We start from the raw sequence: 18710 nt of genomic DNA on the forward strand, positions 1-18710 counted from the left end.
CAGGAAGCTCGAAAATTCACCCTGGGCCAGAAAATGACTGTGTTGATGTCCGGTACAGTATCTGAAGAATTGGAAGCAAAAGGTGGACACTGGCTTTTCCCACAAAGGTTCTTGAGATATCAGGTTATAATGGTAGAACAGGATGATGTGGAGATAGTAGTCACTAACATTGTCAATCCAGCCTCTTTCCTCAGCAGAAACCTAGGAGAACCAGTGCATCATGACCGTCTGGAAACCACTGAGGCAACATATTTGAGTCATTTGGACCTGAGAGACAGCCCTATGGAGAATACGGAAAACTGGTTCACTGATGGAAGCAGCTATGTCCTAAGCGGTAAAAGGCATGCTGGATATGCCATCACCACCAGTTGGGAAGTGATAGAGTCGGGACCTTTGCCCATAAACACCTCGGCACAGAAGGCAGAAATAATTGCACTGACCCACACCTTGGAATTGGCCCGAGGCAAAGTTGTGAATATCTATATCGATTCGAGATATGCTTTTGGGGTCATACATGCACATGGAGCAATCTGGAAAGAGAGAGGATTATTGAACTCACAAGGAAAAATATCAAGCATGCAGAGGAGATCTTGAAACTATTGGAGGCAGTCCAGCTCCCTGAGAAAGTGACGATTGTGCACATTAAGGCACACCAGAAAGTGAACTCAGAGTTGGAAAGAGGAAATGAGCTGGCAGAGAGGCAAAACAGGTAGCCAAGGTAAAGGTAAGAACAGAAGGGGCTTTGGTCTCTGATGGGCAAATCTCTCTAGAAGATAAGCCAGAATACACTAAGGAAGATCAAAAGCTTATCGCAGATTTGGAAGGATCATATAATAAAGAAGGGTGGGCTCACACCCCACAAGGGAAACTAATTATTCCCTCCTATTTAACATGGCCCCTGATAAGGGAAGAACATAGGAAGAGGCATGGGGGGCAGAGTCCCTATATAAACACCTGACTAGAGACATTGTAGCTAGAAATTTATACACCACTGTGAGACAAGTGACTCGGCAGTGTGATCTTTGTCTCCAGACCAATCCCAAGAGCACCCCCAAACCGGAAATGGGCCAAATTGGGAAGGGCAGTGGGCCTGGGCAACAATGGCAGATTGATTTTACAGAACTTCCAAGAAAAGGGGGGTATCAATATTTATTAGTATTAACTGATACCTTTTCAGGTTGGCCAGAGGCATTCCCCACCAGGACAGCCAAGGCTCGGGAGGTAGTTAGGATATTATTACAAGAGATAATACTGCATTTTGGGGTTCCAGCAACCATGTCTTCTGATAGAGGACCACACTTTATCTCAAAAATGGTACAGGAAATCAACTGCCATTTGGGCATAGACTGGCAACTTCATACTCCATATCGCCCTCAATCGAGTGGCCAAGTAAAAAAAAATGAACCACTTAATTAAACAGCAGATTGTGAGGTTGGGGCAAGAAACTAGCTTGACCTGGCCTCAGTCCCTTCCCTTGGCTCTCTTGCGCATACGAACTAAGCCAAGAGCAAAGGAAGGACTAAGCCCTTTTGAGATCTTGTATGGGCGACCTTATGGAATACAGAAAGGAATGTCCACACAGGTTGGGGATGAAATCATGACCTCTTATATGGTGGCATTAGGCAAACAACTCAGTAAAACTGAGAAACACGTGGCTGGGACTCGAAGTAGGGGGTTTGGATAGTCCAGTGCATGATATACAACCTGGGGATTATGTGTATGTAAAGTCTCTTGCAGAAAAGACCCTAGAGCCACGATGGGAAGGACCATTCCAGGTACTCCTGACAACTTTTACTGCAATCAAAATTAAAGAGCAACCCGCCTGGATTCATCATGCTCGAGTTAAGAAAGCTCTCACGTCAGGATGGATGTCAAAACCAGCTGGGGGATTGCGGCTACAATTGTGACGCTCATAGGACTGCAAGATGCCACACAGGACTATGAAAAATGGAAAAAACACAGGTTGAGGCAGAAAGTAGAGAATGGAGAGTATTTCTTTCAGGGACCAGGGGATAAAAATTAAGTTAGTAGAGATGGAGGAAAAGAATTTCCTAAAGTAGACAGAAAAGGGGGGATTGAAGTAAGAACTGGATGCTAAAGGGATTTCTATAGGTACTGTAAACTAATCAGGACTGAGGCAGGAGGGCTCTGGAAGATAAGGGATTTCTATAGGTATTGTGAACTAATCAGGAGAGGACTGAGACAATGGAAATGATTTCCCGGAACTCATTGTAATAAAGATCACCCTTTCAGGGAGAGGTTATGAATATGCATATGCGATCCCTTACCTGTGTAACCCCTTCTGTATAAACACAAGATGAACTACTGTGGTGGGTGCACACGATTGTGGTGGGACTACCCCCCGTGCTGCCCAGCGCTGAATAAGCATACCTGCTTTGCAACTTTACAGGTTGTGGAGTCTGTTTTCCGCAAGTCACTTTTACATCTTATGGCAGTATGCTAATTATAAATGAAAAAGAATGGGGTGGGTGCATGACCATTTATTGATGCCTACTGTTATTAATCTTCTGTGGATAGCAGTAGCATCAATATGACTAGTTTCTCTCTAACAACAACCTCCTTATTCCAGCAATATGTTGGTGAATATTCCAAATATTCAAATATCCTTCCATTCAAAGCACAAAAATCCACCACAAATCCCACTGTGTTTTATATCAGTTTTCTCTCCTCCAGGTGCTGGATCTTTTCCATCTTTACAGTTCCAGTACAGAAATACCTTCCATCTTCAAAGAGGTTTGTTAAGTAAGTTTCATCCATTCATCTTACTCTTACATCATTTAAGCCCAAATCCACTCATTTTCCTGAGAAGACGAATCTGATCACTTCCTGATCAAGATTCTACATTCTTAGAATATAAGATCCCAATAGGTAAATATGCATTAGCCCGTGCCTCCTTTGGTGCTTTATACAAATACTCATTGCCTCAGTTATCAGATTTTCTAATTGGAAAGCAAGCAGTAAATTTAAATGCCTTCATAGTACTCTGACTCTTCACTCGAAAATCCTAGGAAGCACAGAAAATAAAAAAACTCCTGATTCAAAACATCATCTTCAGTGCAGTACACAAATCTCTACAGTCATGCTAACTTTCTCCTCCTACCCAAGGAAGATGCAGAATGGACATTTTAAAAGACAATATGAAAATGGTCCCCTTAAAAAAATATCTTAAATCTAGTGGTTTGAGCACTAGAAGTTTGAACAGTAGGCTTGAAGTAAGAAATAGATGCTAAAGGATTAACTGTAGAACTATAGCAGATCTAGAGAAGTCACCCAATGCTGATTTTGCAAGTTTTAGCTAACACAGATATATATTGTAAATCAACCACAAGGACAGGACTGAGGTAGGGAATATCAACGCAAAGACCCTAAAAGATAAGTGAAGAAAAGACTTCATACCAGCAAGATAAGGGAAGAAAAGACTCCATACACACAGATAATAGAACCAGCAAGAACTGGCTTGGCCTGCTGAAGTCTGTAAATGAGAGGAAGGGTCAAAAGTTTAACAGCAAGGAAGACTTCTGGCCTTCATCAAAAGACCACCAGAGTACGCTGGATGACCACCCGGAGAACTCTAGTGTGCATGCGAATAGTGGGTGGGAACCTATGTTAATGATTCTTCGGATACCTAATGAATATGCAAGAGACCGGGGGGGGGGGGGGAGGAAGTGAAATGAATATGTGTATATCCCATCAATATAAGCACCCTGGCAGTAACCCTTGCTGGGCAAGTTAGGAGGAGTGATCCCCCTTGCACCCAGCGCTGCAATAAACATACCTGCTTTATAACTCTCCTCGAGTTGTAAAGTTTGTTTCCATGCGTCAGGCTCAACACTCCTTATCACAGTAGGCTAAAGAAGGGACCCTGAAACCTGATAAATCAATGTTTCTGCATTGGCATGGGCATGAGTGTCTCAACCATGAGATACCTACTTCTCTGCATGACTTAAGACATATGATTCCACTTTAGGACATAGAGTCTAGTTTTATTTATTTATTCTAGTCAAGCTTTTCAGCAATCACCTACTAAGGGCATTTAGACAGAAAGTAGTTCTACAAAAAGCAAAGGGTTACAGAAATTGTGTACTGACCTTGACCTACAATGAGTTTATGTACAGGTACCCGTAATATATAGCAATCTCTTAGCAGAGAAGTTCCTAAAGACTTGATACAGAACTTTTTACAAGAGGAATATGGAAAGAATGCCATCCAGGGGGACTGTGACAGGCTTGAGAGGTGAGCCAATGCAAACCTCATGAGGTTCAACAAGACCAAGTGCAAGGTTCTGCACCTGGGCTGGGGGAATCCCAAACCTGAATACAAGCTGGACAATGAGCAGATCAAGAACAGCCATAAAGAGAAGGATATGGGGGTATTAGTGGATGAAAAACTGAATATAAGCTGGCAGTGTGCACTTGTAGCCCAGAAAGCCAGTTGTAACCTGGACTGCATCAAAAGAAGTATAGCTATCAGGTCTAGGGAGGTGATTCTCCCCTTTTTACTCCAATCTCATGAGACCCCACCTGGAGTACTGCATCCAGCTCTGGGGCCCCCAACACAAAAAGGACATGGACCTGTTAGAGCAGGTCCAAAGGAGGGTCGCGAGGATGCTCAGAGGTCTGGAACACCTCTCCTATGAAGACACACTAAGAGAGTTGAGGTTGTTCAGCCTGGAAAAGAGAAGACTCCGGGGAGACCTTATTGCAACCTTTCAGTACCTAAAGGGGGCTTATAAGGAAGATGAAGAATGAGGAATGAGGAGGAATGAGGAATGAAGAAAATGAAGGAAGTCACTTTTTATTTAAGTGTTTTAAGATGACCAGGTGTACGAAAAATACAAACTTCCCTAATGACATTTCACATATTGAATGTGTATATATAGCAGATACACCAGAAGAATGTAGATACAAAGAAATGTCCTAAAGGTAAATTAAGCTGAAACTCCTACCTCATCCTCCAAGAACTGTTTGGCAGACTGCTTTTTCAAACTGAATCATTCAGTGAAATTAAATACTCAACTTTTTTTTTTTTAAAAAGCTTTTTCATTTTTTTGAAATTTGTTCTAATGACTTAACAGTCTTCAAAAATGTAGATTTTTATATAAAAAATGGGATTAGTGGAACTGTTAAACTTGCTTATAAGGGAATGTTGCAAGCTTGCTTATCTTTGCTGACAAGATGCACAAAAGATTTATTTAAAACTTCAGTTTAGAATCATAGAATCATAGAACCATTTAGGCTGGAAAAGACCTCTAAGATCATCTGGTCCAACCTTTAACCTAGCATTGCCAAGTCCACCACTAAACAATGTCACTAAGCACTACATCTACAAATTTTTTTGAAGACCTCCAGGGATGGTGACTCAACCACTTCCCTGGGCAGCGTATTCCAATGCCGCATAACCCTTTCAGTGAATAAATTTTTCCTAATATCCAACCTAAACCTCCCCTAGTGCAACTTGAGGCCATTCCCTCTAGTCTTAGCACTTGGTGCTTGGGAGAAGAGACCAATCCCCACCTCGCTACAGCCTCCTTTAAAGTAATTGTTAGAGTACGATAAGGTCTCCCCGAGCTCCCTCAGCCGCTCCTCATAAGACTTGTTCTCTAGACCCTTCACCAGCTTCGTTGTCCTTCTTTGGACATGGTCCAGCACCTTGATATCCTTCTTGTAGTGAGGGGCCCAAAACTGAACACAGTATTCAAGCTGCGGTCCAACACACTGCTGGCTCATTTTCAGCCAGCTATTGACCAATACCCCCAGGTCCCTTTCCAGCCACTCTTCCCCCAGAGTGTAGCATTGCATGGGGTTGTTGTGCCCTAAGTACAGGACCCAGCACTTAGCCTTGTTCAGCCTCATACAGTTGGCTTCGGCCCATCGGTCCAGCCTATCTAGATCCCTCTGCAGAGCCTTCCTATGCTCAAGCAGATCAACACTTGTGCCTAACTTGGTGTCGCCTGCAAACTTACTGAGGGTGCACTTGATCTCATTGTCTAGATCACTGAAAAAGATATTGAAGAGAACTGGCCCCAGTACTGAGCCCTGGGGACACCACTAGTGACCGGCCTCCAACTGGATTTAACTCCATTCACCACGACTCTTTGGGCCCAGCCATCCAGCCAGCTTTTAACCTAATGAAGTGTACACCAATCCAAGCCATGAGCAGCCAGTTTCTCCAGGAGAATGCTGTAGGAAATAGTGTCAAAAGCCTTACTGAAGTCAAGGTAGAACACATCCACAGCTTTTCCCTCATTCACTGAAAGTCACTTTGTCATAGAAGGAGATCAGGTTCGTCAAGCAGGACCTGCCTTTCATAAACCCATGCTGACTGGGCCTGATCACCTGGTTGCCCTGTAAGTGCTGTATGATGGCGCTCAAGATAATCTGCTCCATGAGCTTCCCCAGCACCAAAGTCAGACTGACAGACCTGTAGATCCCTGGATCCTCCTTCCAGCCCTTCTTGTAGATGGGCATCACATTTGCTAGTTGCCAGTTGACTGGGACTTCCCCTGATAGCCAGGACTGCTGATAAATGATGGAAAGTGGCTTGGCAAGCACTTCTGCCAACTCCCTCAGTACCCTCGTCTGGATCCCATCTGGCCCCATAGACTTGCATACATCTAAGCGGTTTAGCAGGTTGAGCAGGTTGCTAACCATTTCCTTGTGGATTATGATGGCTTCATTCTGCTCCCTGTCCCTATCTACCAGCTCAGGTGCCTGGATACCTGGAGAATAACTGGTCTTGCTACTAAAGACTGAGACAAAGAAGGCATTAAGTACCTCAGCCTTTTCCTCATTTCTTGTCACTATGTTTCCCCCAACATCCAATAAAGGAGGGAGATTCTCCTTAGTCCTCCTTTTGTTGCTAATGTATTTATAAAAACATCTTTTATTGTCTTTAAAAGCAGTAGATGCTGTTAAACTACTTAATCTCTGACATCAGCACTACAATTAATCCTTAGCAGAGCAAGCACTTTATATCATTGAAATATCTACTCCTATGATTAATTCTGGAAGCATGCTGAAAGCTCCTTCCCATTCCCTTTCCTCTTCCTTCCTCGTAACAGTTTTGGCAATACTCTAGAAAGAGCACTTAAATACAGCAAGGAAAGATGCCAGATATGGGGACTAGAGGCCGTTATAAGAAAATGGGAGACACAGAAAAGGATTATTTTTCCCATATATTTTCTGGTCCTTGATTGAAGTATTTACATTTAATAAAACACTTTTTGTAAGTACTTCTTTTTGAGATTCCATCAGATTTGAAACTGGAAGCTAGTACAACTTCAAAGTTTTGTGAACCAGTATAACAAATGCCTGAATTGTCAACATCTAGAGAATGTAAACATTGAAATCATTTTAGTCAGGAAACAAGTGAAAGTCTACAAAGAATGCAAATAGATTTTAAATGCATATACAACTTCTGGCAGGCCAGAAAAGCATCAAGATTTCTCAAATAGCAGGACTTGCACCAGTTCTTTATATTTACTGCATGGATGCAGCAAGTACAATGACAATAACCAGATCATTTAAGGTAAGAATAAAAATCATCGTACCATTGAAAAAAATGTTTTTTTAAAAAAGTGCTAAAATTATGATGAGTGAGAATCAGCAACATAATGTTGACTTAACCATTAAATAGCCATAGAACTTGGAAAAAACAATACTGGGGCACACCTAACTGGAAAAGCATTGTGCTCCACCATACTCCTAAAGCAGATAACATGTGCAAGAAAAAAATACAATTACCTATGACAAATTTCAGTTCGCAATATGATACAGCTGTTTCAACAGAAGTTTGTAGTGGAAATAGCTTTGGACACAGAATAGGAAATTCCATCTTGACAAGTTTGCATTAAATATTTGTGTGAATTAAATTAAGTACAACTCAGAGAATCATGAAAAGCAACTAACGTATGATAATCTGAGTATGAATGAGAGCTTCCTGTCACACATTTAAATAACTATTCTTGTAGTTTTCTGCTTAGAAAAGAGCATAAATATCAGTCTTATATCAGACGAATTTTATATCACACATGAATTTTCAGTGAAGAAGTTTAGACACACCTACATTTTTCCTTACTGCTGTTACTGTTACGTAAAAAATCCCCATCAGAGCGCATCGTAAGGAAATCATCTTCATTATCTTCCACCACTAAATTTGAGAGAGAGAGAGATTATGTTATGGGAGTGAGATTTTTTTTCCAATTCTTTATTAAGCAAGAAAGATTTAAGGTCATCTTCATGGCTGTGGTGACTTTACTCAGCTGGGCAGCTGAGCTCCACCACAACCACTCTCTCACTCCCCCTCATCAAAGGGAAAGGGGGAGACAATATGATGAAAAGGGTCCAAGGGTTGAGATAAGGACAGAGAGATCACTCAACAATTATCGTCACGGGCAAAACAGACTCGGCATAGGGAGATTAATGTAATTTGTTAACTATTACTAACAAGCTAGAGCAGTGAGAAACTAAAAAACAAAAACAAAACAAAACAAAACAAACAAACAACAACAAAAAACTAAAACCATGTTCCACCCATCCACCCTCCTCCACCTCCTCCCCCCGAGTGGCGCAGGGGAACAAGGAATGGGGGTTGCAGTCAGTCCATAATGCTTCATCTCCTCTGCTCCTTCACAGTCATTCACTGCCCCTGCTCCAACATGGGGTCCCTCCCATGGGATGCAGTTCTTCCCGAACTGATCCTGCGTGGGCTTCCCACAGGCAGCAGCTCTTCAAGAACTACTCCAACATGGGTCTGTACCATGGGTGTCCATCCGTCAGGAACACACTATTCCAACATGGGTCCCGCACGGGCAGCAGTTCCTGCCAGGTCACCTGCTCCTGCATGGTCTCCTCTCCACGGGCTACAGGTCTGGCCTGGAGCCTGCTCTGGCAGGGGCTCTCCATAGGCTGCAGCCTCCTTCAGGTCAGATCCACCTGCTCCACTGTGGTCTCCTCCACAAGCTGCAGCATGGAAATCTGCTCCACCTTGGTACACCATGGGCTGCAGGGGAACAACCTGCTTCACCATGGTCCTCTCCAGAGGCCACAGGGGAACTTCAGCTCCAGAGCCTGAAGCACCTCCTTCCCCTCCTTCTTCACTGACCTTGGTGTCTGCAAGGCTGTTTCTCACTCCTCTCTCTCCCAGCTGCTGTTGTGCAGCAGCTTTTTCCCTGTCTTAAATCTGCTCTCACAGAGGTGCAAACAACATCACTTATTGGCTCAGTTCTGGGCAGCAGTGGGTCCCTTTGGAGTCGGCTGAAACTGGTCCTTATCTAACATGAGGCAGCTTCTGGACTCCTCACAGAGGCCACCCCCTGCAGGTCCCCCCCCCCCCCCCCAAATCCTTGCCACATAAACCCAATACACTGGCTTAGCAACTTTTAAGTTTTTTCTATAATAAATCGTCATTAAACTTTTGTTTGTTTGTTTGTTTGTTTTCCAGCAGTAAACTAATTTGACTTCATCTTATGGGAGTAAACAATTACTGTTCTATAACATCAAGTGCTTAAAAGACCATTTATTCTAGTAAGGTTGGCACCTGTAGCTGCCAAAGTTAAGCAGATTTTTATGGGAATCCAGCTTCCGAAGTGAAAATAGTTAACACTGTTTATGCAGAAATATCTGTGATTAATCACTATACTATGTTTAAGATACATATTTCCTTAATATGGCATCTAATGCTACAGTAACTATTTCAAGGGTGATTGCTTACTGTGTAAAAATTTAGATTCTATCAAGTTAGGAGTTTTCAATTACAGTTTTACCTTTATCTCTCTGGAGTTCATCTTTAGAAACTGCATCTGCACAGGCATCAAAGTATTTCTGCAAAGTATCGACTTGTCTACACAAGATGTCTCTAAAGGTTTCCATTTCAGCAAGCTTCTCACGTAAGCTATGGCCCTTCTGAAAATGCAAGAGAAAAAAGCCTCAAATGCTTTTACATACTCAACAACAGTTCAATGCCTAAATAAAAAAATAAATGATTTCTGCAGGTATGAAGAAGAAATTCTTCAGGCACACTAAGGACATTTCAGATATCAGTAGCTATGAAATAATGTTAATATTAGAAGAACATGGTTATAGGAAACCATATATAAGTATTTCTTACTCATTTTGTCCACTGGTCTCAGTTTTTCTTCTTGACTGTATGTGCTACTTTGGAGCATTCAACAAAAGCTTATTAAAAATGCAGTCTTGCATACTACCAGGTTTGTGCCTATTTGCCTGAAAATAGTCAGTGCTAGTTTAAGATCTTGGTTCTAATCTTTACTCCCCTTTCTTGTGTTGGTCCTTTTGTGCTCTCCCAGAAGTACAACCCACCCAAGTTCAAATGTTAAAGATTTATATGCATGAAACAAGGAAAGCCATAATTTGTCAATCAGTATTAATCAAATTTGTTAAGTCACAGGCTCAGCATTCCTTTTCATTTAGAAGCCCTGATATTCTCAGGAGTACACTAAGAAAGGTTAGTAAATCCTCTCACAAGTCTGATTTTCTCGTCATTAGAAGATGACACTGTAGTCTGAAAGGGATAAGTGCACAGAGGCACGTGAAACCTTCCTATATGATCTATTCATCATCACATGCTGAATTATTGCTTATAGTAAACCAAAGATTTGGTATTTTTTCCTTTAATTGTGTGAATGAGTCTTCACATAGCTTATCTTCTTTCCAGTTGCATAAGTGTCTTATTTTCACACCAATGCTAAGAAAATGTTATTTACTAACCTTGAACGAAGAAGTGGATGTTGCAGAGTATCCACTTGCTCCAGAAACAAGAGACACCACGGAGCCATGATGTCGTAAACTTGACTCTGATCCATAGCCAGATTCAGTCTAAAACAAACAAACAAAAACATCAACAACAAACACCAAAAAACAAACTAGAATGGTAGGGATTTGCATAATGCATGGTTTCGCTGTTTGTGTTAAGCTGCTTGCATGTGCCTGCTGTGAGCTGGATGACTTGTCTCTGCATCAGTTTTAAAGCAACATTTATTTTTCATTTCTTCTGATAAGTATTGATCTAATTTTATTTCTTCCCTTTATCTTTTAAAACATAACTGTGCGAGTAAAGCACAGACTCATGGGAAAGCTCCCCCCACTTAAAAAATATCAAATAAAGCAAATTATTCTTCCACATCTCCAAGAATTATTTTGATTATGTCTTGATTTAGTGCCTGTCAAGCACTTCAAAGGATGTTTGCCTACCAAGGAAGGTATTTTCACTTAGCATTATAAATTATTTATTATTTTGCATAACACAAGCAGCAGGCAGCCCCTCTCTAAGACGTACAGCTCATCCTAGGAGGTGATGAAACAGACATTATGATACTATTGACTTGCGGAAAACGGACTCCACAATCAGTAAGACTGTAAAGTAGGTATGTTTATTCAGCGCTGGGCAGCACGGGGGGTAGTCCCACCAAAGTTGTGTATACCCGATGCAGCAACTTGCCATGGTTATATGCAGTAAAGAGTTACATATGCATGAAGTTTCACAATGCACCTATACATATGCATGACCTGTCCCCACTTCGTACTAAAATTAGTTCAAGAAGTCATTTCCATAAGCTCCTCCCATCTGCGCTTATGCAGTGTCTTCTGGTAGTGGTCGTCAGGGGTTGTGGGGATGAAGGTTGGTGACCCTTCCTCGTCACCGCTAGTTGACCTCTTGTCTTTGCGCAGACTCAGTTGCTCCTTGACTCTTGTCCATCCGCAGGACCAGCTTCTGCCAGTTTCTTAAGATAGGCTCACACTCTTATTAGGAGACTGACCTTGGTAAGGGGCCCAAGGCTTCTTGCTTTAGCTAATTTGCACAATGCACCATAGTTAGCAAAGACACTAAGTAGCATCCACTAGTTTAATCCTGTCAGCGCTCTCTCTCTACCTGATAAGATTCTCCTAACTCCCTCTCTCACTATAACTCTAATCACATTCTCTGCAGTATTTATGAAAAAAAAATCCTACTAAAACATTTAAGAGATCGCAACACAGTATCTTATAAAAACAAGAGTGTAATAGAAAACAAGTAAATAAAAACAAAAACACAGCAAAAGAGCTGGAAGGTACCGGAAAAGCTGGACTTTGTGGAGACTAAGCAGAAGAGGTCTGTTGAACACCCATGTTCCAAGGGTGATTTTTAGACTCACTGCAAACATTTCAACATGTACTTGAAGAAAGAGTGAAAGCAGAGTGACCACAAAATGGTAGAGTTCTCTATTCTTGGCGAAGTCAGGAAGGGGACCAGTAAAACCGTCTTGGACTTCCAGAGGGCAGACTTTGAGCTGTTCAGGACATTGGTTGGCAGAGTCCCTGGGGAGGTGGTTCTGAAGGGCAGAGGAGTCCAGGAAGGCTGGGCACTCTTCAAGAAGGAAATCTTAATGGCTCAAGAGTGGTCTGTCCCCACGTGCCCAAAGACGAGCCGGCGCGGAAGAAGACCGGCCTGGCTGAACAGAGAGTTGTGGCTCGAGCTTAGGAGAAAAAAGAGGGTTTATAATCTTTGGAGAAGAGGGTGGGCCACTCAGGAGGACTATAAGGATGTTGCAAGGCTGTGCAGGGACAAAATTAGAAAGGCCAAAGCTCATCTGGAGCTCAATCTGGCTGCTGCCGTTAAAGATAACAAAAAATGTTTTTACAAATACATCAACACCAAAAGGAGGACTAAGGAGAATCTCCATCCTTTACTGGATGCGGGGGAAACTTAGTGACGAGAGATGAGGAAAAGGCTGAGGTGCTTCATGCCTTCTTTGCCTCAGTCTTTAGCAGCAAGACCAGTTGTTCTCTGGATACCTGGTACCCTGAGCTGGTGGAAGGGGATGGGGAGCAGGATGTGGCCCTCACTATCCACGAGGAAATGGCTGGTGACCTGCTACAGCACTTGGATGTACGCAAGTCGATGGGGCCGGATGGGATCCACCCGAGGGTACTGAGAGAACTGGTGAAGGAGCTGGCCAAGACGCTTTCCATCATTTATTGGCAGTCCTGGCTATCAGGGGAGGTCCCAGTCGACTGGCGGCTAGCAAATGTGACGCCCATCTACAAGAAGGGCCTGAGGGTAGACCCAGGGAACTATAGGCCTGTTAGTTTGACGTCAGTGCCAGGGAAGCTCATGGAACAGATTATCTTGAGTGTCATCATACAGCACTTACAGGGCAACCAGGCGATCAGGCCCAGTCAGCATGGGTTTATGAAAGGCAGGTCCTGCTTGTCGAACCTGATTGTTGTGGTTTAACCTGGCCAGCAGCTAAACACCACGCAGCCGTTCGCTCACCCTCCCCCCTCCCTCTCTGGGATGGGGGAGAGAAACGGGAAAGTGAAGCCGGTGAGTTGAGATAAAGACAGTTTATTAAGACAGGAATATAATAATAATAATAATAATAATAGTGATAATGATAATAGTATTAATAATAATAATGTGTAAGAAAACAAGTGATGCACAATGCAATTGCTCACCACCCGCTGACCGATGCCCAGCCTATCCCCGAGCAGCCCGGCCCCCCACCCCGGCCAGCCACCCCTATATATTGTTTAGCATGACGTCAGATGGTATGGAATACCCCTTTGGCCAGTTTGGGTCAGCTGTCCTGGGTCTGTCCCCTCCCAGCTCCTGCTGCACCCCTAGCCTGCTTGCTGGCAGGACAGAGCGAGAAGCGGAAAAGTCCTTGGCCTGGTGTAAACACTGCTCTGCAACAATTAAAACATCAGCATGTTATCAGCGCTCTTCTCATCCTAATCCAAAACATAGCACCCTACCAGCTACTAGGAGGAAAATTAACTCTGTCCTAACTGGAACCAGGACACTGATCTCCTTCTATGACGAAGTGACACACTTAGTGGATGAGGGAAAGGCTGTGGATGTGGTCTACCTTGACTTCAGTAAGGCTTTTGATACCGTTTTCCACAACATTCTCCTCGAGAAACTGGCTGCCTGTGGCTTGGACTGGTGTACGCTTCGTTGGGTTAAAAACTGGTTGGATAGCCGGGCTCAAAGAGTTGTGGTGAATGGAGTCAAATCCAGTTGGAGGCCGGTCACTAGTGGAGTCCCCCAGGGCTCAGTACTGGGGCCAGTCCTCTTTAATATCTTTATCGATGATCTGGATGAGGGGATTGAGTAAGTAAGACTTCAGTAAGTTTGCAGACAACACCAAGTTAGGTGCGTGTGTCCATCTGCTCGAGGGCAGGAAGGCTCTGCAGGAGGATCTGGATGGGCTGGACCGATGGGCTGAGGTCAACTGTATGAAGTCCAACAAGGCCAAGTGCCAGGTCCTGCACAACAACCCCAAGCAGAGCTACAGGCTGGGAGATAAATGGCTGGAAAGCTGCCTGGCAGAGAAGGACCTGGGAGTATTGGTTGATAGCCGGCTGAATATGAGCCAGCAGTGTGCTCAGGTGGCCAAGAAGGCCAACAGCATCCTGCCTTGTATAAGAAGCAGCGTGGCCAGCAGGTCTAGGGAAGTGATTGTGCCCCTGTACTCGGCTCTGGTGAGGCTGCACCTCGAGTACTGTGTTCCGTTTTGGGCCCCTTGCTACAAGAAGGACATGGAGGTGCTCGAGAGAGTCCAGAGAAGGGCAACGGAGCTGGTGAGGGGTCTGGAGAACAAGTCTGACGAGGAGCGGCTGAGGGAGCTGGGATTGTTCAGCCTGGAGAAGAGGAGGCTCAGGGGCGACCTTATCGCTCTCTATAGGTACCTTAAAGATGGCTGTAGCGAGGTGGGGGTTGGTCTATTCTCCCACGTGCCTGGTGACAGGACGAGGGGGAATGGGCTAAAGTTGTGCCAGGGGAGGTTTAGGCTGGATGTTAGAAAGAACTTCTTTACCGAAAGGGTTGTTAGGCATTGGAATGGGCTGCCCAGGGAAGTGGTTGAGTCACCATCCCTGGAGGTCTTTAAAAGACGTTTAGATGTAGAGCTTAGTGATATGCTTTAGTGGAGGACTTGTTAGTGTTAGGTCAGAGGTTGGACTAGGTGGTCTTGGAGGTCTCCTCCAACCTAGATGATTCTGTGATTCTATGATTCTGTGAAAGAAAGGGTACTGCTAATGCGAGCCAAGGATGAACTACCTAGGGATGGCTGCAGATAGTAAGAAGAACGCAGCCACAACAAATAGGGTACTTCAGGATGCATTTCTGTAGATTGAAGTTAAAAATACAGTTAACATGTGTCTGCAGGTCTGCTTTATCAACTGTTCTACAGGCTCTAACAATGGAAATTTAAGGTTTCAAAAGCGAGGTGGTTAGTCAGCAGGAAAGCAGAGACAGGGTTTTCCCAGTCCAGGTCACAGCAGATGGATAATGATTGCCCTGTCTACGGCCTTCCCAAGCTCAGTGCAGGAGGCTATTTAGAGAGCAAAAAAGCTAAAAATGGTTCTAACATGACCTTTCTTTGCAACTGCAAAAGCAGGTAAAGAAATTTAGATATATTTCTCCCCCTACAGTGATAAATGTTGCAACTCCGCAGTAAATAAGCATACTGCAGGCACATGTAGAAAAAGCAGGAATTCTAAATTGAAAAATAAGCATAATAAGACAACTGATAAAAATAGAGACTATAGCAATACAGCACTAAGATTATCATAATTGCTATACTCACTTGTCCAATCTAAGTAACAACATCTTTTGGGTCTTTACTTCTCAAACTCTACATACTTTTGGTAAGTCAACATGTGCTGCCTGCAGACAATGGGCATCTTTAATAGCTGCATGAGCTGGAGTAGTATATGTATTAATATGCCCTGGAACAACATACTGCTTTCTAAACAAAGGGAATGGGCCAAGAAGCAGTACTAAGATACAAAATATTGCAGAGGGAGGAGAACACAGCTTGACCAAGAGGCAACCAAAGGCAAATGACTGGCCTTTGATAATCTTTATCCATGTAGTTTACACCTGTGTTTATATAGTATACATGGATGCATGCTATTTTTTCATGAGTTCTCTAAATGGTTAAAGTGCACAGGAAGACTATTCATCAGATATTATTTAGCAGCTTTAAATGCTGAGATTCCAGACCAGCTGAACAGGGAGGAGCAGGCAATCCAAAGAGAACAGCCAGGTTGCTGAAGGGGACAACACGCAGGAGTCTAAAGAAAACATTAACAACAGAATGCCTTTAATGTCCTGCTTCTGAGACTTGGGTACCACTGCAGAAAAGCATGATTTACAGAGTAAAACTCCTTCCTGATCAAAGGTGCCAAAGACCAAGCTGACAATAACTGCTTCCCTTTGTATACTGACATAGTAATAAAATGTAAAGCAGTTTGTACTGCTGGGACACCAGGCTATAGCAAAAAAGGGAGAGGATTATATTTGTCCCTCCTGCAAATCTGGGCTGTCAGGAGAGAGACAAGTAAGATTTGTAGAGTTAAACAAGTGTCTTGGTTTCAGTTAGGACAGAGTTAATTTTCCTCCTAGTAGCTGGTAGGGCGCTATGTTTTGGATTAGGATGAGAAGAGCGCTGATAACATGCTGATGTTTTAATTGTTGCAGAGCAGTGCTGACACCAAGCCAAGGACTTTTCAGCTTCTCGCTTTGTCCTGCCAGCGGGCAGGCTAGGGGTGCAGCAGGAGCTGGGAGGGGACAGACCCAGGACAGCTGACCCAAACTGGCCAAAGGGGTATTCCATACCATATGACATTATGCTAAACAATATATAGGGGTGGGGGGGCCGGCTGCTCGGGGATAGGCTGGGCATCGGTCAGCGGGTGGTGAGCAATTGCATTGTGCATCACTTGTTTCGTACACGTTATTATTAGTAATACTATTATCATTATCACTATTATTATTATTGTTATTATTATTTTCCTGTCTTAATAAACTGTCTTTATTTCAAGTCACAGGCTTCACTTTCCCGTTTCTCTCCCCCATCCCAGAGAGGGAGGGGGGAGGGTGAGCGAACGGCTGTGTGGTGTTTAGCTGCCAGCCGGGTTAAACCACAACAGTCCTTTTTGGCGCCCAACGTGGGGCTCGAAGGGTTGAGATATCGACAGATTTGACCAGAGTGTGTTAAACTAAAATTGGTATAAGTATTGGACCTGCTTAATAGTTGCTAGTCATGATGTTGATTGCCTTAATCTCCAGTCTGCTGTGCCTGTTTCCCAAATTGAGTTTTATAGCACGTTACTTTCTGTATGTGCTCCCTGTTGCACTGTTTATCCTTTCCGGGCCCTGGTTTAACATCGTTATGGTACTGTGCGGTGTAACAATGGCTTATGAAATGATGAGATTTCTGGTCATGACTCTAACCTGGTATTTGTACTCAGCACTGTCGTCGACTCTATACTTTGGAAACCATATCTCGGAAACTATTAGCAATTACACCTATTGCCTTTTTTCGTCAGGGAGCCAATCTGTGAAGGGGACAGGGGAAGATTTTTTTTCCTACTTGTTCACTCTCCCTTTCTCCTTCACCACCCTCTTATCCCCCGAGCTAGTTACGATAGTTGTCCAAGATTTTGAATATCCTTGGGATAGTCAGACCAGCATGTTCTTGTTGTTATGTCTCCTGAATGCGCTTCAGGTTTTGTTGAGGGTTAAACAACTACTTAGGAATCTCATCCGGAGATCTGTCTTGAGGCGGGATAGTTGCGAGTGGCAGGGAGTGTGGGAGGATATGGGCAGGTTTCTAGAGCAGTGGGCACCTCCAGTGTTTTGGACATTCACCCCTGAACAACTGCAAAATCCTAAAAAACTGGCAGAATGCTTGAAAAAAAGGTGTCATGACTCTGGCAGTTCCAAAGTGACACAAATCACTGTAGCGTGCTGGGGTCTGGCTTGTGACTCTCGAGCTGCAATTGATGCTACTATCAACCTAGTGACAGTCCCTGCAGCTGCTCCAGCTCCTGCAGCCGCTCCATCTCCTGGAGACGCTCCAGTTCCAGCTCCTGCAGCCATTCCAGTTCCAGCTCCCGCAGCCTCTCCAGCTCCTGCAGCCGCTCCAGCTCCTGCAGCCACTCCAGCTCCAGGTCCTGGAGCCGCTCCAGCCCCTGCATCCGCTCCAGCTCCAGCTCCTGCAGCCCCTCCAGCTCGTGCAGACGTTCCAGTTCCAGCTCCTGCAGCCGCTCCAGCTCCTGCAGCTCCTGTGGCTGGGTCAGAGAAACGAGCTGTAGCAGTGCAAGTTGCCCCTGTAGACAAGGTGAAAAAATGGTATAGAGAGTCAGGTCGTTTGGAACGCAGACAGTCTTCTGCTAGGTCTAGGTATAGAGAAGACAAGGCTGGGCCATCAGAGGTGCAGGAGGATGAAGATGAAGATGAGGATGTCAAAAAATCAACAGTAACTACCCGAACCCTATACCAGCGTGAGCTACGAGATGTGCGAAAAGATTTTGGTCGCTGCATAGGTGAGCAGCTTGTCACCTGGATGCTCCGGTGCTGGGACACCGGAGCCAATCGTGTGGAATTAGAGGGCAGGGAAGCCAGGCGGCTGGGATCCCTTGCTAGGGACGCATGTATTGACAAAGCAATTGGAGATGGAGCACGATCTCACAGCCTCTGGAGGTGTCTCCTGTGAGCTGTGAAGGAAAGGTATCCCTTCAAGGAAGAACTTGTATGTCTACCAGGCAAGTGGACCACCATGGAGAAGGGAATTCAGTACCTGAGGGAATTAGCCATACGGGAGGTGATTTATAAGGACCTAGATGACGCACAAATATCCACAGATCCAGATGAAGTCCAGTGTACATGAACCATGTGGT

At 44.1% G+C, this 18710-nt stretch overlaps 4 protein-coding genes and 1 long non-coding RNA gene across 6 annotated transcripts in view; 2 read left to right on the top strand and 3 right to left on the bottom strand.

Annotated features, from left to right (window-relative positions):
- Nucleotides 1-18710, bottom strand: part of LOC308184723 (uncharacterized protein) — a 324716-nt gene that overhangs the window by 175791 nt on the left and 130215 nt on the right. The window lies entirely within an intron of this gene.
- LOC308184910 overlaps nucleotides 1-18710 on the top strand; it is a 127300-nt gene that overhangs the window by 33495 nt on the left and 75095 nt on the right. The gene's annotated exons all lie outside the window — the stretch shown is intronic.
- LOC308184748 (uncharacterized protein) overlaps nucleotides 1-18710 on the bottom strand; it is a 435815-nt gene that overhangs the window by 31210 nt on the left and 385895 nt on the right. The gene's annotated exons all lie outside the window — the stretch shown is intronic.
- Nucleotides 1-18710, bottom strand: part of LOC308184796 (ceramide transfer protein-like) — a 78145-nt gene that overhangs the window by 25460 nt on the left and 33975 nt on the right. The window contains exons 2-4 of the mRNA XM_080572368.1: nucleotides 10749-10856; nucleotides 9785-9923; nucleotides 8086-8169 (exon numbers count right to left, since the gene is read on the bottom strand). Coding sequence (XP_080428494.1) covers nucleotides 8086-8169; nucleotides 9785-9890 — 190 coding nt within the window. The 5' untranslated portion in view covers nucleotides 9891-9923; nucleotides 10749-10856. The remainder of the gene's footprint in view (nucleotides 1-8085; nucleotides 8170-9784; nucleotides 9924-10748; nucleotides 10857-18710) is intronic.
- The window catches only part of LOC308184769 (uncharacterized protein), a 104530-nt gene that overhangs the window by 19217 nt on the left and 66603 nt on the right, over nucleotides 1-18710 (top strand). The gene's annotated exons all lie outside the window — the stretch shown is intronic.

Source organism: Anser brachyrhynchus (genome assembly GCF_964034855.1).
Source record: "Anser brachyrhynchus genome assembly, chromosome: W".
Taxonomy (NCBI): Eukaryota; Metazoa; Chordata; class Aves; order Anseriformes; family Anatidae; genus Anser; species Anser brachyrhynchus.